At 43.8% G+C, this 25,937-nt stretch overlaps 1 protein-coding gene across 6 annotated transcripts in view; it reads left to right on the forward strand.

The window, feature by feature from the left end:
- SH3BP4 (SH3 domain binding protein 4) overlaps positions 1-8,221 on the forward strand; it is a 92,256-nt gene extending 84,035 nt beyond the window's left edge. For all 6 annotated transcript variants that reach the window (XM_085872279.1, XM_085872284.1, XM_085872278.1 and 3 more), the window contains exon 5: positions 6,201-8,221. In XM_085872279.1, the coding sequence (XP_085728405.1) occupies positions 6,201-6,422 (222 nt within the window). In that variant the 3' untranslated portion in view covers positions 6,423-8,221. The remainder of the gene's footprint in view (positions 1-6,200) is intronic.
- The last annotated feature ends 17,716 nt before the right edge of the window (positions 8,222-25,937 follow it).

Here is a 25,937-nt window from a genome sequence, read left to right on the forward strand (position 1 = left end):
GAGTAGATGTCAATGTCAGTAGCACTGGCAGTAGCAGTAGCTGTAGTAGTAGTAGTAGTAGTAGTAGTAGTAGTAGTAGTAGTAGTAGTAGTTCGAGAGAATTTAGTGATGTCGATGTTATTAGTAGTAGTAGTTCGAGAGAATTTAGTGATGTTGATGTTAGTAGTAGTAGTAGTAGTAGCAGTTGTAGTAGTTCGAGAGAATTTAGTGATGTCAATGTTAGTAGTAGTTGTAGTAGTAGCAGTAGTAGTCGTTCGAGAGAATTTAGTGATGTCGATGTTGGTGGTAGTAGTAGTAGTAGTTTGAGATAATTTAATGATGTCGATGTTATTTGTAGTAGTAGTAGTAGTTCGACAGAATTTACTGATGTCGATGTTGGTAGTAGTAGTAGTAGTAATAGTAGTACTTTCAAGTAACGTGTTGCAAAGTGTGAACAACGTTCATGTAGCGTGCTTACAAAACGTTACTCATAGGTTAGAAATAAGTTTTGGGTACGCTAAACATAACCTCCACGGGTTTCGACTATTGAGTAACTTACAAGTAACGTGTTTCAACGTGTGTCAACGATCGCATAACGTGCCTACAACTTATGGCCAGCGTAGCGGAACGTGTGAGTCATACGCCGGCATACGTCGTAAAATTTCAAGCATGAAAAAATTCGAGGAAAACCCAAAAGTTCAACGTTTAAAGCCAGCATAATACCACTTATGGCAGTGTTTTTCAGCGTGGTTTTAACAAAACGTACCAATAACGTATTCGACGTGTACCAGCGTTTTACACAAATTTTTCATAAATCTGCAAACGCTGGCTAAAACGTCAAGGTGTGACTGGGCCTTAACCACCGATTCACTCAATCACTGATATTAATGATCGGTATCTTCCGGGTGACAAAGAAAGCTGAAATTGTGTGCCAATTGACGTCGAAGCCAGTACACCGGAAAAATTCACAGAATCGTCGGACAACATCCGTAAATGAAAATATAAATATATGAAAGAAATGCAAGTGAGTGACCCGAGACAATGGAGAAGCATGCTAGTTTTGTGTGCCAACAGATATCGAAGCCAATATACCAGGAAAACCACAGACCTATCGGAAAGCATCCTTAAATGAAAAGGAATGATCACTGTCATCATGTTGCCCTTCTACCCACCATCACCTTGCTCTTCCATCGAGCTTGATGTCTAGATTTGGGGATTTTCTCCCATTCTTCCTTTTAGATTTGCTCAAGCTCTGTTAAGTTGGATGGGGAGTGTCAGTGAACAGCAATCTTCAAGTTTTTCAACAGATCTCAATGGGATTCAAGTCTGGGCTTTGGCTGGGCCACTCAGTAACTTTCATGTTCTTGTTCTGAAGCTATTCCGGTGTTGCTTTGGCTGTATGCTTGGGGTCATTGTCCTTTTGGAACATAAATGTTTTCCGCAGTCTCAGGTCTTTTGCACTCTGAAGCAGGTTCTCCTCACGGATTTGCCTGTATTCTGCTCCATTCATTGTTCCCTCTATCCTTACAAGTCTCCTACTCCCTGCCACTGAAAAGCATCCCGATAGCATGATGCTGCCACTGCCATGCTTCACGAAAGCGATGGTGTTAGATGGGTGATGAGCTGTGCTCGGTTTCTGCCAGACGTCGCGCTTTGAATTCAGGCCAAAGAGTTCAATTTTCTTCTCATCCGACCACAAAATCTTTTGCCTCATGTTATCACAGTCTTTCACATGCATCTTTGCAAATTCCAGGTGTGCTGTCATGTGCCTTTTTCTCAGGAGTGCCTTCACTCTGACCACGCTACCATAACGCCTCGATTTGTGAAATGCTGCAGAGACTGTTGTCCTTCCGGTAGGTTCTCTCATCTCACCCAAGGAACTCTGTAGTTCTGTCAGAGTGGTCAGTGTGTTCTTGGTCACCTCCCTAACCAAGGTCCTACTTGCCCAGTTGCTCAGTTTGATCGGACAGCCATCTCTAGGAAGAGTCTGGGTAGTTCCATATTATTTTCATTTCCTAATGATGGAGCTCACTGTGCTCTTTCTGAACTTTCAACATTAGAAATTGTTTTATACCCTTCCCCAGATCTGTGCCTCACAATTCTATCTCGGAGTTCTACGGACAGTTCCTTGGACTTTATAGTCGAGTTTCTGCTTTGATGTGCATTGTTTGGAGTTATTGACATCAATTGACTTGATTGATTGAGTTATTGACACATGTGTCAATATTCACCTCACTATTGACAATTGAGTTATTGACATCAATTGAATTAATTGACTCCAATCAAGTTTTGGAGACATCTCAAGGATGATCAAAGGAAATTGAATGCACCTGAGCTCAATTTGGAGTGTCATAGCAAAGGTGTTGAATACTTATTGACTCGAGACATTTCAGGTTTTCATTGTTATTGATTTGTAAATAATTAAAAAAAAAATATTCCACTGGCATTGTGGGATGTTTTGTGTAGATCAGTGACAACAAAAAACATCAATTGAATCCATTTTAAATTCAGGCTGTAACAGCAACATGTAAAAATAAAATGTCACAGGGTGTGAATACTTTCTAAAGCACTGCATATACACTTTATATCAGTACGGGCCTGGATTTGACATTCACTATTTGGAGAAGCAGTCAAGTTCCTCTCGAATGCCCGATCCTGAGGCCACCAGCCATGGATAACTCCAAGGTCTGGCGGTTTACTAGTCAACCACGAATGCCAATCAGTACCGCCAATCCTGGCAGGGTTCTCGCTATACTGAGCAGAGCTGACGAGTCCACATTGCCCATTTGCTGGGTGAGGGGGCAAAGAGCGCCTTAAGACACCAACCAGTATTCCTGCTGTCACACCTTGACGATTTAGCCAGCAATGGCAACGTATAAAAATGTATGTAAAACGTTGGCGTATGCTGAAATTTTTTTTTTTTAAGTTTTGGTTGTATTCATAACGTGTTGGTCGTATGCATAACATATTAGTAACGGGCACAGAATGTTTCGTTGTCTTATAGATAACTTGTACCAATGAATGCTTAGCCTGTTGTCGGCGTTCACAACCTATGCCCAACGATAGTTTAACTTAGGCATAGCGCGCTGCACGTATCGCCAACGATCACGTGGCGAAGCCTGTTAAAAACCTGCCGCACGCCGATTTAAATCATAACCACCTGAAAATTGAAAGTCTCAACCACGCAGTCACACCTTGACGATTTAGCCAGCGTATGCCAACCTATGAAAAATTTGCCGAACCAAGCTGGCACACATCGAATACATTATAGGTAAGTTGTGTATACGTTAAGAGCACGCTGAAAAACGATGAAGTACCCTGTCATATTTCGTGGTACGTCTCGTACTTCATGAAATTTCAAGCATGCTGAAAATTTTACGACGTACTCGCCGTATGGCTCACACGTTCCACTACGCTGGGAATAAGTTGTAGGCACGATATGCGATCGTTGACACACGTCGAAACAAGTTCCTTGTAAGTTCCTCATAAGTCGAAACACGTCGAGGTAATGTTTAGCATACCCGAAACTTATTTTCTCCGTCAAGGCACCTTTTTTTTTTTCTCCTTGGCTCCGTGAAGGCACGGGACGAAATATCTGAAGTTGTTGTTGTAGTTGTTGTTTATTTTTTTAGGATTATTTTTTTAGTCTATCACGAATTTTAAAATATATTCCGACATTTGCTTTTAAGTTTCGACGTCGACGTGACAATATCCTCAAAACAGAAAATATTCATAGAGGAGGAACTAAGAATAAGACATGAGCAAACTGAAGAGGCAATCGGACGTGACGTAACGGCACGTGACGAAATATCGGAAGTTATTGTTGTTTTTTTTTTTTTTTGTTAAAACGCTGCCAATACGCCATTATACGGTAGCTGTAAATTAGAAACACGTTCAGTAAATTCTGTGGATGTCCGGAAGACGTCAATCAAATACGTCAACATACGTCAACATGCGTTGGAGGTACGTTACACATAGGTTCAAAGCACGTTACTCATAGGTTAGGAATAAGTTTTGGGTACGCTAAGCATTACCTCGACGTGTTTCGACTTATGAGTAACTTACAAGTAACGTGCCTCGACGTGTGTCAATGATCGCATAACGTGCCTCTGTGTGTCAACGATCGTGTAACGTGCCTACAACACGTTACTCATAGGTTATAAATAAGTTTTGGGTACGCTAATCATTACCTCGATGAGTTTCGACTTATGAGTAACTTACAAGTAATGTGTGTCGACATGTGTCAACGATCGCATAACGAGCCTGCAACTTATTCCCAGCGGAGCGGAACGTGTGAGTCATACGCTGGCATACGTCGTAAAATTTCAAGCATGCTAAAAATTGAGGACAACCGCAAAGTACAATGATGAAAGCCAGCGTACTACGACGTATTGCAGTGTTTTTCAGCGTGCTCTTAACGTATACAAAACTTACCCATAACGTATTCGATGTGTGCCAGCGTTTTAGACCAATTTTTCATTTGTCGGCATACGCTGGCTAAATCATCAAGGTGTGGTCAGCGTCTTTCGGTGCGTATTGAAGAGGTGCGGGTGAGGTGTGAGGATGAAACTGGAAAGAGGTGCGTATCAGTGAGGTCGCTCTGAAAAGAATGGTTCTTCGGGACTTTCCCTCGCTGAGTTCCTTTTTCGTCCACAGCAGATGAGATGGAAAAGAGAAGGAACGTGTGAGAAACAGATGAGCTCAATATGTGAGGTGTTAATTGGCCTGGCATGAATGAACGTGCCCTGCATGGTGCCTGAATCACTCGCTCACCCAGTGCTCCATTCTGCAAACTCCATCCGACTGCTCCAGCTCCGTTCCCCCAGCTCCAACCCGTTTTTCGCTATATACCGCTGACCAAGCCAAAATATTCTCTCGTGCGTATAGAACGTGCGGCTTAAATAGCTACTTTGCAGAGTCTGAGCTTTGGTGCGGATCAAGATAGTTGCTAAACGTGCTGACCGGGATTTCCAGTGCACTCATTGATACACACCTGATTCTTTCAGTGTCAGCACGGCCCACGCCAGTTCGCAGTCGCGAACGTGTCAGCATGATCTCCCAGCTGATCAATGCAGTGGAGCTCTGCACAGAACTTGGAGATAGTGTATTTAGCTGTGCTTTCCGAGCGCGAATGTGTGCAGGAAGCCTAATTGGCATGACGAGCAAGTGGAGCATCAGGGCGAACCATAGGGAATTAATGAGTGATTAGCGCATTTTTGCGCTTCGTGTTATTGGCGTCTGAACGTCCAGGTCTGAAGTGCCCGTTGTCGGTGCATTATGCCATGGTTGTTATTGCTCCAAAGGTGGCAGCAGGCATCTGTGGTGATTGTGTGGTGATTGTAGTTGAGGTGGTGGGAGAGGCGTTGTGGCAGGTGAGTTGTGGTTGACGCGGCATGGTTGCTCATACTGTGGTTGAGGTGTCGTGGTTGTTGAGCAAAGGCAAATGTGTCGAGCGAGCTTGTATAATGTTCTGATAATGTGGAGTGATAATAAATGTCTTTTAATGATTTGTCAGTGTAGTGCTGTTGTTGTAGTGTTTGTAGGAGTATGGTGAAGGTTAAAGTGATTTGACAGTTTGATTATTGTGCACGATCCAAATTGGATTTTGGCGTTTGTTTGCAAATGAGCTGTGCACAGCATGTGCTTGGTCATGTGAGAGCGATTATTGTGCAGGGAAGAAGATGGGGAAGAATGGGGAGAATCTACCTAATCCCTCAACGCATATTGCCCCCAAAAACCCATTGCACATCAGGGAAGGGCTCTATCTGAAACTAGTAATAAAATAACTAACTGCATCCGCTCTATGTTGCGTGCCTTTGCCTTGGGTCATGACAGTTTTGCAGAACCATCACAATATATATCATCAAACAATGATATTTAATTTGTTTGATCTCTCCATCAGCACACACACATGACCACACCCAGCCTTATAGGCAAACCAATGATGAAAACGATGTTGGGTCGCACTATCTGTTTGTCACCTAAAGCCTCCTCCCCCTTGGGATTTATTCGTTTTTTTAACACTAACCATGCAATGTCTAGATAGTTTAAGATGAAGTTCACTTGCTGGCCAAAACATCAAACCTAATCCTTGCCAAAGGCTAAATAAATTGGTGGAACCCACGGTTTTGAATTTGGATACTTGTGACCTTGCCTCAATGTTTTTTTTTTCCTGACTTTTGCTCACATGGTTGTGACAGTTTGTTGTGTGTGTCCAAAAGACGATGTGGAAGCCTGCATATGACTTCTTGGTGACATGGAGCTCAAAAATGGGTGAAAGCTACCGTGATGTAGTGCAGGAACTGCACATGGCCCTGGAGAAGATGCGTAATCCTATCACTCGGCATTGGCGCCATCTGACGGGCACTCTTGTGCTCATCCTTTGTCTGGACATCCTACGAGCTGCTGCTTTTAGCCCAACCAGAGACGACAGCACCATGTGATCTGCCCCTTGTCTTTCTTTGTGCCAACACTTACCGGTCCTCCACACTTCTGCACAGGATTTTATTTTTTCTCAAACATTTAATAAAGCATCATTTTGCTTTCAGATAAAATTTAACAGAGGCTTTGGGATGCGTAAGTTTTATGATTCTGTCAACTCTATTAATTTACATTTTAAATCCATGTCAATCTCATATTGATGTACCCTTGGATTGAGAGAGATGCACACGTTTTGATCTCTGCTCTGTCAGGATTGGGATTTTATTTGTGAATATTTTTTTTTTAACAAAACCTAGCGCTATTTTTATAAGTTTGCCAATTTATTCTTTCAAGAGCACATTCCCTAAATTCTAATTAAGATGCAACATTATCCTGTGTAAATGTTGTTTGCCTCCTTTTTTGTTATTTCTAATTTGTGCCAACAATTTGATTTTCTGCAAAATCCCACAGGAGCCTTTCGACTGATCATTGGCAAGTTTAAGATCAATGCAGATGTGAACACTTTTGTTCTCCTAATTTTGTCTCTTACGACACCTTTCTTTCCATTTTTATTGCCATTAAATTAAGCATATTTTTAATCAATGATTCTTACTTTAATACTTTCTTTTATTTTGAAATGATTATTATGATATTTCCACATACACATATATCTCCAGTAACGATAAGCGGTTGTAGATGCTTTCTAAAGACTCCATAACAAGTTCTCCAACCTCTCGTCCGATCACACAATTCAACGTCTCTGCCAGCAACATCGGGCTAACTATGCCTTCGCTAGCCTTTGTGAAGAGCAAATTCCTTGTTAACCTCCTCCTGAATGTACCTGAGGTGTATGGGCCCAATCAGCCAACCATTTCCAAAGCTGTATTGCGAGACCTCATCTGACATTTAACCAAATCCACCATCAGCCAATGGCAAGCTTATGTCATCAGTGTTTTGCATCTGTTGAGGGAAGTACATTCCATGAGATCATGTAAACTTTTTTAAAGACTATCATGTCCCACTTTGTCTCTGTTCTCCTCCCCTCAGAACATCTCTTGTGTATTTGTGGATAAAAGGACCATGTGCCTATGCTGAAGCTTCAGTCTCCTCTGTCGGAGGTGAACTCGTTTGCACAGTGTGCCAAGCCTCCAGTATTCATCTCCTGGCATGCTTGGGGGCAGCAGCCAGAATGTTCACATTTTCCCATAGGGGAATATGGTTGGCCCTAAACCCATGCTTGGCAATAGCAGATCTGTCAGCTCGTGGAGTCTGGTGGAGGCACGGTTAACCTCATGTTGCTGACCGAAACATTGTCGGGTGATCCAATGAGAGGTTGGAGAACTCATTATGAATTATTTGGAGATGTAGTTTCTTTGTTTTGTATGTTAAGTTATTTTACTGCTGTGCCAAATACTGTCTGCACATGTTCAATCATTCTGGTCAAGACCTTTTGTGCCCCCTTTTTGTACTTTAGCAATACGAGTACTTTGGCAATAAGTAATGTGATATTGCACAGTGTTAATGGTGAGGAATATGAGCTTTATAAATATGGCTTTGCTGATATCTGCACCTTGAGCTTGATTAATCTTTGAAAATATAAAAATACCCAAACTTCACTCTATTTACTAACATTTAGATTAGACTATTCTGCCACTATTTTCCTTCACTGTTGTGATTGTAATCGTTTTTGTTGTTCATTGACTCATTTGGAGTTCACACATATTGACATTTTAAACTGTGTTCCAGATTAGCTTCATGGTTGTCCTGATGCTTTCACTTTCTTACATCGTATGTCATTAAAATAAATTGTGCACAACACTTATCTTGGTCATTTCTGGTCATTGTTTATGTAAACTTTCATGTTTTATCCATCATAATGAAACTTACACCTGCCAGTTATGTATACGAAATAAAAAAAGTTTGGGTGTAGAGCAACTCCAGTGTCATGTCTATACTATGTATAAGGGAGCTGTCTGTGTGTGGGGCACCATTTTTCTCAGAGATGGCTAAACAGATCTTTGTCAAACTTTCAGATGCTCATCAGTGAGCCGGCAAATGTTTTAGGCAAAAATAGATTTTTTTTTTTAATTTTGAAAAAAAAGTTTGGGTTTTTTTGGATATATATTTTTTTTAATTGCTCTATTGTGCCGAAGCCTTTTTGTGTGTGTATATATATATATATATATATATATATATATATATATATATATATATATATATATATATATATATATATATATATGGTAAGATTAAATGATACCTGAGCCCATTCCTTAGTGGGTGTGGAGAAGTGTTTTAAGTACTCATAAAAAAAACATAGAAACAAGAAAAAGAGCAATCGGAGATTGCGGACCCTTGCCAGGACTTGTTTTTTGTGGTGTATTGTGCTGCGTTGTATGGAGTTTGTGTACTGGTGTTATGTAATAAATAAGAGACATAATTAGAACTGCCACTTTATAACAGTGATGACTGGTTCAGCCATTTCAGTGAAGGTTTTTGTTTCAAAAAAAAATAAATACAATATGGCTGCCAAATCATGTGACCAATGATAAAATAAATTTTGTGGGAAATATTTTACACTGATCGGATCGACATATGCAATTATAATGTCATAACGAAGGCACCTGTGATGTCATTAAAAAAAAATCACATTCATTCCCCATGAGTACTTGCCATGTGCCAAGTTTCAATGTTTTCCTTGGTGTGGTTTCAGAGATGGAGGTCCAAAGTTTTTTTTTCCAACATGGCTGCCACACCATGTGGTGTATGACATCATAATCATCATGAAAACATTCTACATGAGTAATCGCAACAATGGTGAAAATTTTGTCTCAATCCGACAAGCGGTTGCAGAGAAAAATACGAAAGTACTTTGCGGACAAACAAACAAACAGACCCACATGCAATACCCTCTCCTTTAGCGAGGGTAAAATAAATCGATTTCTTCAAAATGCCAACAGGGATGGAACAGCATCGGGCAACGTCGGGTACCCACTGGGCGACGCCGGGTACCCACCAGGCAATGCCGCGTATACCTGCTCATATTATATTAACCCCATGCCCTTGCAGCCAAGGAAAATTCCATAAAGCAACCAAGAAATGCTACACAAGGTAAGCACTTTGCAGTTTCAAACCCTTTCCTGGGTTCCTCTACAGCCACAGACATTCACAAGTAGTACATACACGAGAATCCCAATGCTACATACCCCACCTCAGCTGCCAGACTGGTTTCTTCACTTGTTGGCGAATCATCAGTGACAGCGCAGACTGCAATGCATACCAATGAAGCTCCCAAGCACATACCACATCCAATGACAATAGCAGTTAACATATAAAGACAAAACCCAATCATGTCTCCAATCCATCGGGACCATACTCTGCACAGTGCCGCTGCTGCCGAAGCAGTCTCCTGTGGGCACAATCCTGGACGGGTCGCCACTCCGACGAAGGACACTCGAATGGCTCAATCAACCCAGCAAGCTGGTACTCATTTTATCGACCTTGGAAGGATAACAGGCTGAATCAACCCCACCTTGTATTAATTCCATGGCCAAGCAGGATTTGAACTGAGGACCCTTGGATCCCAAGCTCACCACTCTAAAATCACACTTCTCACCCATAATATGGCACTTTCAAAATGACGTGATCCACTCCAAAGTGCTCACTGCGCATGCGCAAAAACCCCAGGGAGCTGAAGAAATTGGGGTGAAATAAAATGGAATGGCTCACCAAGCTTCTGAAAGATATTTGGAAAAGTACCTGAGAGAAAGGGCTGTGCCTCAGCACAACAAAGGACTTCGAGAACTTTCTCAGCTCGCCGAACTTGCACCTGCTCATCCTGCAAACTCCTGATCAAGTGGGTCGGTGCAAGGCCCGAGTGGAGGGACTTGTGTTGCACAACCCCCTGACGGATCGTAACCAGTGAATGGATTGTGTATGTGGATTACGTTCTTCTGAACGCTGATGGGAAACATTCATCTAGGGCTTGTACATGTAGAGGATAAGTTTATTTACGAAACCTCGTACGGATTAAATAATCTATATATCTATACCAGCGGGCTATGATTACACATTGTAAGCAATGACAAACCATGCTTCCCAATTGTGTTCAAGGTCGCTCACCGGCATTTGTTTTTTTCATTTTTTTTTCCATGTATTGATATTTTAATTTATGGATGTCCGATGATTCTGTGGTTCCTCCCCCCACCCCCCGCCCAACAGTGGACTGGCTTTGATGTCCGTTGGCACGGAAAATTTCAGCTTTCTACCTCACCAGGAAGGTACTGATCTTTAATATGAGTCAGTCAGTGGTTACAAAGAGCTTTATTGATAAGACTGGTGGGTTGTGCTTACACATTGTGTGAGCATATGAACCGTGTTCCCCCATTGTCTTGGGTTGCTCACCTGCATTTGATTTTTCTTTAATTTATTGTCCTTTTTTTTCATTTATCGAAGTTTTCAGATGGTTCTGTGATTTTTTTTTTCCAGGTGTATCGGCTTCGACAAAAAAAGCATTCCAACAACCGTTTTGAATGTTTCTGGTCGGCCGCGATGCGGGGACGAGTGAGGGAGGAGGGGAGCAAGGGCAATTCATGAATGTGTGTGCCGTCCCTCAGAGATGGACGTTAAACTGGGCATCCTGTCTGCTGGCATTGAGATATACTCCATCCTTCCATTAATTGGTGGACGTTGAAGATCCCACTTGTGTCCTTCACGAAGACTCGGCATACGATGGCCTGCACCCTGAGCGGAAAGCTTTCACTCAGTTTCTCCAGTGCAATCCATTAAAAGTTCATCATCAGAAATGCAAAACTGGCAGCATTTCAAAACGTGGATTTTGCTTCTCACACCGAGCTTCAACGCCGTCGAAAATTCATCATGATGTTCAGAAGAACCCAGGTTCTAATTCTCGTCAGACTTTCTCAAACTTTTGAATGCAGGGTGCGAGTAAACTTACTCTTTGGATGGGATCATCTTGTTGACTACTTCGATCTTGATCTCTTTCTCACACCTTCCACTGCTCTGCAGTTGCAACTCGTTCAAGGAATCAATTTAAGTAATTCTGCAGTGAACCAATGGAAAAGTGCAGATTACTTCAACATTTTGGCCTCGGCATCAGGTACAACCTCTCTGAGGCAGACGTTCACCTGGCCAACGAAGCCTGTAACCTGCAGCATCCATGATCATCCAAAGTCCTTCCTTTGTAAATCTGAGATCTTTTCACAGTTTCACAAGATGCCTTTGGTCGAAGCTGACTGATGTACTTCTCTCCCATCTGGGACAATGCCCTCACGTAACACCCATCATTACTGAATGCTGTGTAATGCCAACTAGTGCAGTGTGTAATTCAGCACAGCTAAATCTTGGCTTGGTTTCCTGTTCCAAGTATGAAGGGGTAACCCCCATATGAACTGTTTTAATTCCTTGTTCTCCCACCCAATGACGAGGTAAACCGATTTAAACAGTGTTTAGACTATTTCCACTTCAATTAACATCCTGCTGGCAGAAACTATCATATCTACAGCCAAGTGTAGTAACTGCCCTTTGCGCAATGTCATTTGTGTTAGCCTGGAAGTAATATCAAATGTTTTTGGTTTTTTTTGTATACCTTGTCGAGGCTCGTTTGAGAGCTAACACACAATGCACAGCAAGGAGGGCATGAGACAAGAGGGGCAGGAGTGGGAAGGAGAAAAGAGTGGGGAACAGAGACATTAGGAGATCTGTGGAAGGGAGAGGGATGGGGCAGGGAACATGGGGTACACAAGATGGACATTCCAGGGACTTTCACGAAGGAAAGCAGGAAATTTGAAGGAGGTGGGCTTGGGTGAAGTAAGGGGGTCGAAAATATTGAGGATTTGGATGCGGGGAAGAGGTGGTGGTGAAGAGCTGTTTTGAAAGCCTGGAGGAAAGGATGGGATTGAACAGAGTGAGGGAGTTTATTCGAAAGGTGGGGGAAAAACGAGGGATAAAAGCATGAAGATGAGCAGTGATTCGTGATTTTGGTAGTTTTACCAGAAGGGGGGTTGTTGGTGGACCTTGAGCTCTTTGCAGAAATATGACCACTGACCACTGACAGAATGACCACTGACCTGCCTGCGGTGAGAGAGTGAGAGGTCCAAAGACTCGGGCTCATCGCGGGAGATGCCAATGATCCGAAATGTCTTGGTTTCCAAAGCGTGAAACCGAGAAAGGTGGGAGGCAGGAGTACCAGCCCAAAAGGGAGAGCAGTACTCCATCAGGCTGCGGACAAAAGCTATGTAAGTGGTCAGGAGCTCAGGTGGGCCAAGAAAGGACTTTGCACGACAGAGGATTCCCGGCGACTGGCTTTGGAGGCCAGGTTTGAAATGTCGCTTTCCCAGGAAAGATCATGGCAGATCGTGAGATCCAGAAGCTTGAAAGAAAGGACTTCTTTCAGAGGATTGTTGAGAAAGTGGATGGGGGGTAAGGTCAGGTATGGGAGTATGCGCCAGAGCAGCACGTCTTTGCGTCCACTTTCCGCCGGTACTCCAGGGGCCTCCGGTTGGCCATCCCCCAGGCAGATGCCTGGCCCATCCCAATCTCTTTGAGATGCCGATCAACCTGCTGCAACCACGAAGCATATGGTTAGCCCATTGGCCTCCTCCACTCACGAGGCTCCCTCGCTGAGAGAATCTGATAAACAGGATCAGCATCAGGAAAATGAGCCACATGTCCATACAGCCGCAGCTGACTCTCACGGACTATGCAGGTAACAAATCTCATTTGAGTCTCTCTCAGCAACTGCTCGTTGGACACAGTCCGACCAGCTATAGCCAAGGATTCTCCAAAGAGACCTGGGACCAAAGGAATGAAGTCTCCATCTCAGATCCTTGGTCAGAGTCCAAGTCTCACATCCATAGAGCAAGACTTGGAAGCACCAAGGACCTGAAGACTCGGATTTTCGTCCACCCGCACAGGTACCGGCAGCGCCACACTCCATGATCCAATGAATCCATGAATCCCCAGGCCCAACCCAGACGTCTGTTGACCTCCAACTCACAGCCAGCAGAGACGTGAATATCATTGCTGAGGTAAGTGAATCTCTCCACGACCTCAGCATCCTCACCATAAACAGACACAGACAGGACAGCAGCATCCAAGATGTCAATGAAAGCCTGGATCTTAGTTTTGACCCAGGAAACCCGTAATCGCAGCACCTCCGACTTCTCATTCAGCACCTCGAGGGCCCCCAAAAGGATATCTAAAGTCTCCCCCAAAGATGCCTGCATCATCTGCGAGATCAAGGTCAGAGATCTTGACGTTCCCAAGTGATGCACCGCAGCTTGATCTCTCCGACATCCTCCCGGGAATCCAGTCCATACAAGTGCTTAAAAGTGTGGGGGCCAGTACACACCCCTGACAAACTCCAGTAACAACTGGAAATATGTCAGAGATTGTAAAACCAAATCTCACAGCACTATCTGTACCAAAGTATAGTTCAGACATCAGATCGATCAGTTTTGGTGGCACCCCACGAAGGCCAAGAATCCTCCAGAGGGCATCCCGATTCACTGAATCAAACGCTTTCCAGAGATCAACATAGGCTGCAAGCAGCCCCTGCTGAAACTCTCGTCTGCGTTGGGTGAGGACCCGAAGAGCAACGATACGGTCAATCGTTGACCTCTTTTGTGTAAAGCCTGACTCCTCTGGATGCTGATGCTCAAGCAGATGGTGGCGAACCCTCGCAATAATTATCCGAGCAAAGACCTTGCCCGGCACTGAGTTATTGCAGTATTGGCGATCACCCTTCCCTTTCCAGAGAGGGACAACAAGGCCCCTCCTTCAGTCAGTTAGGATGATGCCTGTACTCCAGGCAAAGCACAGAACTGCATGCAATGAAACGATTGCAGCATTTCCACCAGCCTTGAGAAGTTCAGCATGGTTGCCTCAGATCCCTGGAGCTTTACCCCATTTCAACCGATTCACCACAGCCTGTGTTTCCACAAGCGAAGGTGGACCACAGTTGATTGGAGGGTCAGCAACAGGGATTGTAACACCCCCGACGTCCAAATCGACAGCTGGTGGATCAACCTTGTACAACCGCTCAAGGTAACCGACCCAGCGGGCCTTCACTCTGGTCAATGGTATCCAGTGTCCCTTGAGAGACAAAATTCTTCTTTGCCCTACGGTGAGTTCCATGACATCCACCGGCAACATCAGGGATGGTGGTCTTGAAGGCACTCCACAACTCTTCAGGACCTTCCAAAGCACCCAGACCCCCCAAATCTCCACTCAGCTTGTTTGCAAACTCCTCAGCTCCCCTCTCATCCTTGAGCTTGCCAACATCCATCCTAGGCTGGGATGGTACCATTCTCCTGGATTTAAGGTGCAACTTCAGAGTTGTTACAACAAGCCGGTGGTCAGTATTTAAGAACTGAGCACTCCGGTAGACCCTGCAGTTCTGGATCATCCTCCAGCGACCATCAATGAGGACATGGCCAATCTCCTTTGCCATACCGCCAACGTTGGAATACCAAGTCCAGCAATGAGCTTGTGGGCGCTGAAACCATGAACCAGCCACCCTAAGTCCATGACTTCTTGCAAAGTTAAGGAACTTCCTGCTATTCAGGTTCATAGTTCCAGACCCATGGGGACCAACACTTGTCTCATAACCATCCCTATCAGTTCCAGTCGATGCATTGAAATCCACCAAGACGAAGTGTATCTCGTCTGGGGCACTAATCGACCACATACTCGAGCGTTGCGTGGAATGCATCCGACTGAGGCGAGATCACTCGCCTCAGTCGGAGCATAAATACTACAGTAGATTAAAGAAAAATCGTTCAGATTGTGAAAAAAGTGTGAAAATTGGCATACATGTCCATTTTTATATGTTCTTTCATATAAGAGCATGACACACCTGATCAGAATACATTTACGGCCGCCTTCTTGAATTTCAAAATGGCCACCACCGAAAATAATATTTTACGATATCTCTGTCACCAAGAAACCTCGCAAAATGAATAAAGAGTCTAACCCAATGTTTTCACACACAAATAATCCAATAAACACACTTAAAATGCTCTATTGTCAGTTTTTCTGCTTTAAAATGACGTATACACTGTCCCAAGTGTAGTTCATCTGGTCGAGATACAGTTATGACTTCAATCTGTCTGATAACATGTTCATGCACAATGGTAAAGTTCAGTGCATGGGAGAGATGCACAGAAACATTTGCATGGTAGTCTGCATGCCTTTTTGCAGCCGCATTTGATCGGCTCTGTGCAGGATTTGGCCGCCTCGGGAAGTGCTGTCCAGAAAGGTATCCACTGTTCAATGGTGTTCTTCGTCCATCCCCAGTCGCATGGGCTTGGTAACGGCTGCTTAGATATCAGTGCTTGGCCCCAGATGTGTCCTGCCTGGTATGTCGACCTCTTGATATGTTCCGTGAGGGCTGCCTTTGTGTGGGGTAGGCGATCTATTTGTCTTCCTTTCATGAACAGAAGCTTCCTTGCCTGATTCACCTCGGTGCATCCACTGGTTCTATCATAAAGACGTATGACGAACCTTTCCAGTTGACACACATTCTCATCTGAGACTGATTAAGGCTCTTGGGATAAACTCAAGAAAGTGTCCGTTATATCAGGGTGTCTCTCTTGTTTTGACATGCCGAGATTGAGATCCAGATGAATCTCTACAGGTTTTCTTTGTGTTGAACACTATTAGCTCAGACAGAGATAAGGCTGTTTTTGTTGAGGCATCTGATGTTTGCTTTTGATGTTGGATACTTGGTCGTCTCAGGATCATTCTGACAAGAACTCGGACACTTTCTGGGACAACATCATTTTCACATCCAGGTTTCATGGATCCATCAAAAGCATATTCTTTGGCAAAAATGTCCTTCCTCAATATTTGTGCTGCACGAACTAAGTGGATTGCATCATCATCATTGTTGGTGCAAGCTATATTTATCGCTTCTCCAATGTCAGAATTAAACATGAGGACCACATCTCTTCTTTGAGTTTGAGCTCTCATATCTGGGATTAAGTACAACAGTCTCTCCTTCAATCGTGTTGTATTGACCTTTCCAGAAAAGTCTGGACTCGTATCTTCTGGACTTCTTCTCTTAATCTGAACTCGTAAAGTCGCCCCATATCTAACAATCTGAAGACTGGCAACGTTTCATCTTGGTGGAATTCTTCTATGTACGAAACTAGCTCATCAAGTATTAGACTATCGACTTTAGTGCTTTGGGTGTCTCTTACATGCTGAGTATTATGTTTTCACACATGGTTGGTGACAGAAGTCAGACATAATAGATGATACATCGCATCTAAGGCATGCATGTCACCTTCGGAGAGCTTTCCCAACAGTTTCCTATCTTGTAACACATGTGCATATCGACGAACTCGAATATCAATTTTGTCAGTCCCTGCGTCATGGAGATACTCATTTGTGTCATCTTCTTCACAAAATAAACAATTAGATGTCCTTGCCGTTAAACCCATGCTGCGTCGCCTGGTCTTAACAGGACTTGTCTCATATTCCAGGTTTTCTTTTGACTTCTTTTTCTGAGCTCGTTGGAGCTTTTGTTTGTCAAACCTGTTTCTGCAGCTTTTGTGCCAGACTGCCTGGTTTTGTTCTGAGCGTGGCTTAAATGCCATCTCCACTGTCCCACTTCACAACGTCAATATCCTCTGGTAAGGCATAAATTTGATGAAACTCCAAAATATTCTCAGCAAATAGTTTGTGGCCGCATTCTTTATCACTTCCTCTATATTTAGCTATGCTGGGATTAACAAGCTTTTCTTCGGTGTCCTGTTGGCAAATTGCACACAATTTCCAGTCAATCAAGGCTGTTTTCTCTGGGCATTGTCTTTTAGAAGATCCACCTTCACCAGCTTAGATTATCTTGCACTTTTTGGACATCGTTATAGCATGTCAGTGCAATGGTATCACCGTATCAAATGTCCTGAAAAAGGGGGAAAAAATGTTAGTCCACCACCATTACAATTTACAACATATATTTCTGCTTGTACACATCTATACATGTATACATCTCATTATTTTCAGACAGCAACTGATTTTTAGTGCATCAATTGCAATACAGATCATATTCATGCATGCAAAGCGTGATAATGATTGACCCACACACAGGGGCGTTCTCTGGAACACATGGATCGACTGACAGCTGGAACGAACGCGGACCATAGTTTCAGAGCAAACGACAGACAAACTCTTAGAATTATAACCCCTTTCAAAACATCATATTGAAAATTAAATTGGATAAAGCTATTTCTACACGCTCATAGCATTTGGATATCAAACATCGAGCAAACACTTTGAAGTATTTAGTTGTTTATGAAAGGGTCTCGTTTCGATTTTAAAGCAGAAAGACTGAAAATGGAGCATTATAAGTGTTTATTGGATTTCTTGTGTGTGAAAACATTGGATTAGACTCTTCATTCATGTGCTTAGGCCTCTTGGTGACCGAGATATCGTAAAAGTAGTTTTTGGTGGCAGCCATTTTGAAATTTAAGATGGCGGCCATAATTGCAGTGTGATCACGTCTGTCCTGCTCTTATGTGAAAGAGCATATAAAAGTAGTCATGTGTACCAGTTTTCACACTTTTTTCACATTTTGAACGATTCTGGTGAAGTGTTGACTTAATCTCCTGTACTAAAACAAAGACCAGGGAAATGACACCCAAGGAGTGACGAATCCTTCGTCTCATAATACGCTCGTTGACTGGTGTTACCTCAATTATCATTGGAGTCAGTTTATTGGACACAGCTACAGCAACTCCTTGGGAATGGTAACCATCAGAGCGACCAGACCAATAGTCGGTGTAACCACCCACCATGATCTCGCCGCAATTCAGTCTCCAAACATCAGAGATTGCTGCAATACTGATGTCCTAATGCTTGAGCTCAGATGATAGCAGAGACAAATGATCATCCTCTCTTAGGGATAGGACATTCCAGGCACCCACCCGAAGGGACCGCCTCAGGTTAACCTAAGGAGATCGCCGTCTGGTGGACGACACCTCAGCATCACTCGGACACACTCTCCCGCAATCTTACCCGGGAATGTTACCCCGTGGTTTCCCTCAGGTCATCAAAGATTGAGGGTCCCGAAGGCTTTGCCCCAATCCTGTCATCCGGTGAGCTGCCCTGCAAAGGGAATCTGCACAGGATGTACTCCCACGTTTTGGGCTTTCAGATTTCCTTGCGTTTTTGTGTTTTGCGGAATGAAGGGTTTTACGGAGGCCGGAGTGCAAATCCTGCCACCAACCTCCTAATAAGAAGTAACCAAACTGCAGGAGGATGTCCACAGACACAGTTGGGCACTAGACATGGATGACTGTTGGCTCACAAGGAGCTCTTCCACCTTTTGACAGGTTTTGTTCTTCATCCTGCTGGGTGGTCCATGTCATACACCCTCCTCACCAAAAAACCTGGTGGGGGAGACGGTTTAGTCGCCGACAACCCGACCACGGAACAGGTTAGTAGAGGTTGACATGATACCTGCAGCAAATCACAGATCTAATCTGGCCTGACCTGACATCTAAATGTGTGGAGGGCGGGTGGGGGGGGGGTTAAACTCCTTTCGGAGAGACATAGTGAGAGTGTGAGATTTGTCCGGATTGAAAGACATGTTCCACGTGTTGGACCAGTTTGTGATTTTACCCACATCATCAGTGAGTGAAGAAGCTACTGCTTGCCGGTCTGAGGGATGACAGATGGTACGGCAGAGGGTGGAGTCATTAGCAAAGGGATAAACAGGATTTTCCAGAGAGTCGGAGAGATCATTGATGAAAACCAGAAAAAGAACAGGGCCCAGATGCTACCTTGAGGAACTCCAGTCTGGGCAGGAAGAGGGGATGAAAGAACTCCATTTAGGGCCACACATTGACTACGACAGGAGAGGAAGTCTGCGAGCCATGAGTGGAGATGGTCTTGGATACCATAGGAAGAGAGTTTGGTGAGCAGGGCAGGGTGCCAGACTGTGTCAAAAGCACGTGATATGTCCAGGGATACGGCTCGGATTTCCTGTCTGGCATTGAGGACCTCCATCCATTGTTGGGAGAGCAGAAGCAGCATTTCCAGAGCAGAGTGACCTGTTCTGAAACCAAATTGATGATCGGAAATCAGGTCATTGGAGAAGAGGAAGGATCTAATGTCTGAAGCGATGATGGAATCCATCACCTTGCTGATGATTGGAAGAAGGCTGATTGGTTTGTAGTTGCAGGGATCTGTTTTTGCACCTTTTTATGCAGGGCAGTGATGTTTGCTGATTTCCAAGCAGATGGCAGATGACCTTGAGCAAATGAGTGGATGAATAGAACAGAGAGAGGGTGAGCAAGAGCAGAGGAGCAGGTTTTTAGGACACGTGGGCTGATGCCGTCAGGACCGGTTGCAGAATCTGAGTCGAGTTTTGACAGCAAGCTCTCCACCTTGTCAGGAGAAAAGGACACAGAGTCCAGGGACAGTTGTGTGTGACTGGGTAAGGTGGGTAGACAAAGGGATGGGTTTTGGACACAAGATTTAGCTGCAAACACCGAGTTTAGGCATTCAGCTTTTTCACGTGCGGTATCAGCAGTGCGGCTATTTGAGGTAAGGGAAGGGATGGAGGGGGAACATACACCAGAAACAGATTTGATTAGATGCCATCAGGATTTTGAGGAGGGTGAGAGGTTTGAAAGTTCAGACTTGAGATGAGAAAGATCTTGTTTTCTGGCTCTCCTGAGGGTAGATACACACTTGTTCTGAGCTTTATGGAAGGAACTGAGATTCCCCTCAGTTGGGTTTGCTTTCCATGTGGCAAAGGCAAGTTGTTTCAGGACAACTGCCTCGCCACAAGCTTCAGTGAACCAAGGGCGGGAGGAAGGGTAGGACAACTGAAGATGAGAGGGGATAAATCCATGCATGAGGGAGAACAAGTTTCTTTGAAAGAATTCCCAAGATGAGTTGATGTTGGAGAAAGTGGCAATAGGAGACCAGTCTATAAGTTTGATGGCTGCTTAGAGACCCTGAAAGTCGGCTTGAGTGAAATTCTAGCCTCGACGGTGCTGAGGTTGTTCTCTGATAATAGCCAGAGAGATGTCCACTTTGACAAGGACGTGGTCAGAAGAACCAATTGGAGCAGAGGAAGAGCAGCAGATATTTTCAGGGAAATTTGTCAAAATCAGATCCAGAAGAGATAGAATCAGACGAAACAGATCCATTGGTTGAGATCCGGGCCGGAAAATTTACCGATTGAGTCAGTCTCAATGAGTCGCAGAAAGCTTTTGCTGAAGTGCCATGACAGGTGAGAGAGGTACCCACACCAAGCCAACTGGCATGATGACAATTGAAGTCACCACATTTGAGGAAGAGAGAGAGTTTGGTTGAGAAGATCGAAGTTGGTCCATGTTTTTAGAAAGTGAGGTGAAGATGGAGTCATCACTGTTTGGTGGACGGTACAGTACACATATAAACATGAGGTGGGAGTGGAGGGGAAGCCGGAGCCAGAGGTATTCCTGGGGGTGTGGTGGAGTGAGAGCAGTGCATGAAGAGTGAGGAATAGAGTCTTTGATGAAGAGAGCAACTCCTCCACCAGGACCAGGCTCAGGTCTGTCATTCCAGAGGAGGGAGTAACCAGGGAGAGATACTTGAGAGTCGGAGACATCTCGAGGGAGGAAAGTTTCTGTTTGGCTGATTATGTCTGGTTTGTCAGTGGCAACCTGTATGGAAAGATCTGAAAGGTTTGAGCGAAGGCCCCGGATATTTGAGGTCCACACTTTTGATGAAGAGGGAGGGGAGGATGTTTTGGGTGCAGGGGTTGGAGGTGAGGGGGAGGGTTGGACAAGGGAGTAGGGGGGGAGGAAAGGAGAGTTGTTGAAAGAGTGTGGGGGATTGCAGAATAGCTCAGGGAGGGGGAAAGATGAGGAGGAGAAAAGGCTCTGTGGTGCTGGGGGAGAAGGGGGGCAAGAGAAGGGGCAGAAGGCAGTTGAGGATTTGAGGAGTTGGAGTGATGAGATGGAGGTGAGAGAGCAGTGTAATGGAAGGAGGCAGCTTTGTGGATGAGGCATGGGGGCAACTTTTAGAAGGGTGAGTGAGGGTGGTGAATGGTGTGAGAAGGGTGAGTGGGGAGAATTGAGGGGGGAGTTTTTAAGAGAGGTGAGAGGGAGGCTTGGAGGGAGAAGAGTGTCATGGTTGCTTTGAGAGGAAGGAGTGGTGGTATGGCAGTTTCGCTGCTGGGGTAGCTATTATTTCTTGAAGCGCGACTGTGTCGCTGATGCAGTGCCCCTCTACCAGTACACACACTGGAACTGGTACTCATTTTGCCGACCTCGGAAGGATGACAGGCTGAGTCAACCCTCTGGTGTATTAATTCAGCGGCCGACGGGGCTTGAACTCAGGACCCCAGGATCTCAACCCACCACCCTAACCACTCAGCCAACACCAGGCTCAGAGGGAGGGGTGAGAGGGCACTGAAGTTGGAAAAAAGGAATGGTTGATGGAAAGCGAACATTCATTGCAAACTGGGGTTTTTTATTTTTTTTAGTTTTAGGTCAGAGATGCGATTTAACACGATTCTTGATGGATGCAATAAAGCTGAATTCAGAGAATGGAGAGAAGAAATTCTGTAACAGTTGGGTTTTTTAGGCAAGGTATGAAGGAGAGGTCGAATTGAGGGCAGTCTGTTTAAATAGTGGAAGAGTAGTGCATTATGATGCAGTAAAGAGTACCACACATGTGAAAGAGGAAGATGAAGCATTATAAGAAATCGTTTTTATTATTATTATTATTATTATTATTATTATTATTATTATTATTATTATTACTTGTACGTGCCCGTTAAAAAAAAATTATAAATAAATGTTCAATGCGAGAGCAAGAAACAACAACCACACAGGCCGGTTATTCACTCTCGCGTGCCCAGTCGTGCGTGGCCCGGAAGGACCGCAAGAGGACCCGGATTCGCATATTATTCGCAGTTACGATTATTCGCAATTTAATTTTAATGCCCAAATATTCAATTAGCGCCAACGTATTTTGCCTTTTCGCAATGTCATCGCAAGGAAAAACAAAAAGAGAAGAGAAGAGAAAAAAAATTACTTCCTGGTTCGGAGCACACCTACTCACTCTGATGTTACCGAAATTTATGCACCGTCTAATATGAAAACGATCATAACTTGGGGCATTGTGGTTATCTATAAATGCGCATAAGAAATCGAGAAATTATTAGAATACACGAAGTCATCACTCTCCGGAAGCCCGTACGTTGTAACCTGTAATGGGGATTGCGGCTGAGGTTCCTTTCCCCCATCGGCCACGCCCATGCAACAACGTGTCTTGTCATTGGTTTGGTAAATAAATGGCCATAACTTGGGAAGCACTTGTCCGATTAATATCAAACCTTGAAAAGGCACATCCTCAGGTCCCCAGCAATATACCTGGCAAGTTTCAATTAGATCAGACCAGTGTTTGTCGAGAAACAACGGTCACAGACACAGACACAGACACAGACACAGACACACACACATTGCTGGAATTATAGATAGACTAGTACGTGCCCGTAAGAATAAATAAATAAATAAATATTCAAACCGCGAGCAACAAACAACAACCACACAGGCCGTTTCTTCGCTCTCACGTGCCCGTACATGCGTGGCCCGGATGTTCCCATATTATTCACAGTTACGATTATTTGCAATTTAGTTTTGCTACCCAATTATTCAATTAGCGCCAACGTATTTTACCTTTTCGCAATGTCGTGGCAAGGAAAAACAAAAAGAGAAGAGAAGAGAGAGAAAAAAATTTTACTTCCTGGTTCGGAGCATACCAGCACTCTGATGTTACCGAAATGTATGCACCGTCTAATATGAAAACGATCATAACTTGGGGCATTGTGTTTATCTATAAATGCGCATAAGAAATCGAGAAATTATTAGAATACACGAAGTCATCACTCTCCGGAAGTCCGTCCATTGTAACCCGTAATGGGGAACGCGGCTGAGCTTCCCTTCCCCGTCGGCCATGCCCACGCAACATGTCTTGTCATTGGTTTGGTAAATAAATGGCCATAACTTGGGAAGCACTTGTCCGATTAATATCAAACCTTGAAAAGGCACATCCTCAGGTCCCCAGCAATATATCTGGCAAGTTTCAATTAGATCGGACCAGTGGTTGTCGAGAAACAGCGGTGACACACACACACACACACACACACACACACACACACACACACACACACACACACACACACACACACACACACACACACACACACATTGCTGGAATTATAGATAGATTATTGTTTGAGAGATAGAGATAGAGATAGAGATATAGAGATATAGAGATATAGAGATATAGAGATTGATTAGGTCATGGAAGTGTTGCAGAAAAAATCGTGTGGTGAATTTGGATCGGTAAACACGGGGGTGTAAACAGATCACTTGGTTATGGGAGAAGCACGTGGCTATGGGAGGTGTATAGTCAAAAGTGAATTTATTTATTTTCAATAAGGATTGCGTAACATTCAGAAAAGGGAAGGTTGAAGTAAAATCGGGGAGGTGGATGGTGAATTTGGAACTGTAAACGCAGTTTTAAGCTGCTAGGTCAATGTAAATTAACAGGAAGAGGGTGGAGAAAGACACATGGTTACAGGAGGTGTCAAGATCGAAAGGATACAAGGAAGATTATTGATTTTGATGGATTTTTGAAGAACAGGTAAGATTCGGGAATGGAAGGTTGTAGGAAGAAATTGTGAAGGTAATGGCCAGAGTGGGTCAGCTCAAGTAGAATAAAGTTGGTGTGCCGGCAGGAAGAAGAAGAAGAAGAAGGATCGGGACTCGTGAGTATGCAAGGAGAAAGGTAGGTTTTTACTTACGAAATCTAAAGATTTCGTAAATATATTGATCACTTCCGTCCTCTGTTTGTGTGTTTGTGTGTTTTTTGCTTGTAGGCACTATAACTCGAGAACAGAAGAAGCTGCTGATGTCAAATTACACCACGTGATTCAGGAGGGTAATGGCTAGTGCTGATTAGATTTTGGTCAAAATCGGTCAAAGGTCAAGGTCACAGTGAGGTCAAACATCCAAAACATGATAACTCGAGAACGGAAGAAGCTACCAATGTCAAGTTACACCACGTGATTCAGGAGGGGATGTCTTGCACTGATTGGATTTTGGTCAAAATCGGTCAAAGGTCAAGGTCAAAGTGAGGTCAAACATCCAATAAATAGTTATAACTCGAGAACGGAAGAAGCTACCATTGTCAAATTACACCCTGTGGTTCAGGAGGGTGATGGCGAGCGTTGATTAGATTTTGATCAAAATCGGTCAAAGGTTAAGGTCACAGTGAGGTCAAACATCCAAAACATGATAACCCGAGAACGGAAGAAGTTACCAATATCAAGTTACACCACGTGATTCAGGAGGGCGATGGCGAGCGCTGTTTAGATTTTGGTCAAAATCGGTCAAAGGTCAAGGTCACAGTGAGGTCAAACATTCGATTTTTGATGGTTTGGTACAGAATAATCATAGAAACTTCTGGTTTGCGTCGCTACCTTCTCTTGAGACAGCTTTTATTAGACAAGGTCAGAGGTCAAGTTGACAATTTCGTAAGTACCAGTCTATGACTGCTTGTTTTTTTGGTTTTTGTTTTGTTTTGGATTTAAGACAAGAAACAGAGTGTTTATTTGGGAGGGATGGGGGATGTTAGGAAAGTGGTGAAAATAGAAATTGAATAATGGGGAGAAAATACAAATAAACACAATCATACACCAAGAGGGGAAGGATTGGTAGGCCTCAAGGAACCCGGCAAGACAAGGTCAACGAAAACTCACAAAATAGCACGATTTTTGAATCAAAACCGAACTAGGAACACACAGTAACATGTAGGTGAGAAAATAAACAGTTAAAACAGGACAGATAACGACCAGAAACTTAACTTTGAGATCATCAGCAGAGAGCCCTGAAAGAGATCTGCCGACGCTCCAAATGCAGAACCGGAAGTATGACCGGAAGCTCATATGAGAGCTAATGATTTGGATCAGGGTAGTCAAAGCTTTATTAGCTTCTGCTGCTCTTTTCAAAGGTTTATTCCTGATCAACTAGCCATGGAGTTTCCAATGCTTTACCAGTTGTAGCAATAGTAGGCACAAAATACACCCATGCCAAATTTGCAAACCCATTCATCTTTGGCGATCTTATAAAGTCTGAAGCCAAGAAAATCCGTAATTGTTTCTATTGGAGAATTATCCTTTACAAACCTGTCTGGGCCTATCTTATGTATCAATTAAGGCACCTTTGAAACACCAAAAACGTACTTTGGCATCTTGCACATCAGTTGACATGGCTCCTCACGTGTATGAGAATGTCTGGCAGATGTTGTAGGCGTATTGGAAAAATCCTGGGAGTAAATGATGATGTCATTAATTTCCACAATCCAACCATATTAATGGCCTTGCATCAGCACAATTTTTTTTTTTTTTGTATTCCTTGTCGAAGCTCATATGAGAGCTAACGCACAACTCACAGCAAGGGAGGCATGAGGCAAGAGGGACGGGAGTGGGAAGGACAAAACAGTGG

This window comes from Eptatretus burgeri, chromosome 3, assembly GCF_056783735.1.
Source record: "Eptatretus burgeri isolate ZD-2024b chromosome 3, Ebu_testis_v1, whole genome shotgun sequence".
Classification (NCBI taxonomy): Eukaryota; Metazoa; Chordata; class Myxini; order Myxiniformes; family Myxinidae; genus Eptatretus; species Eptatretus burgeri.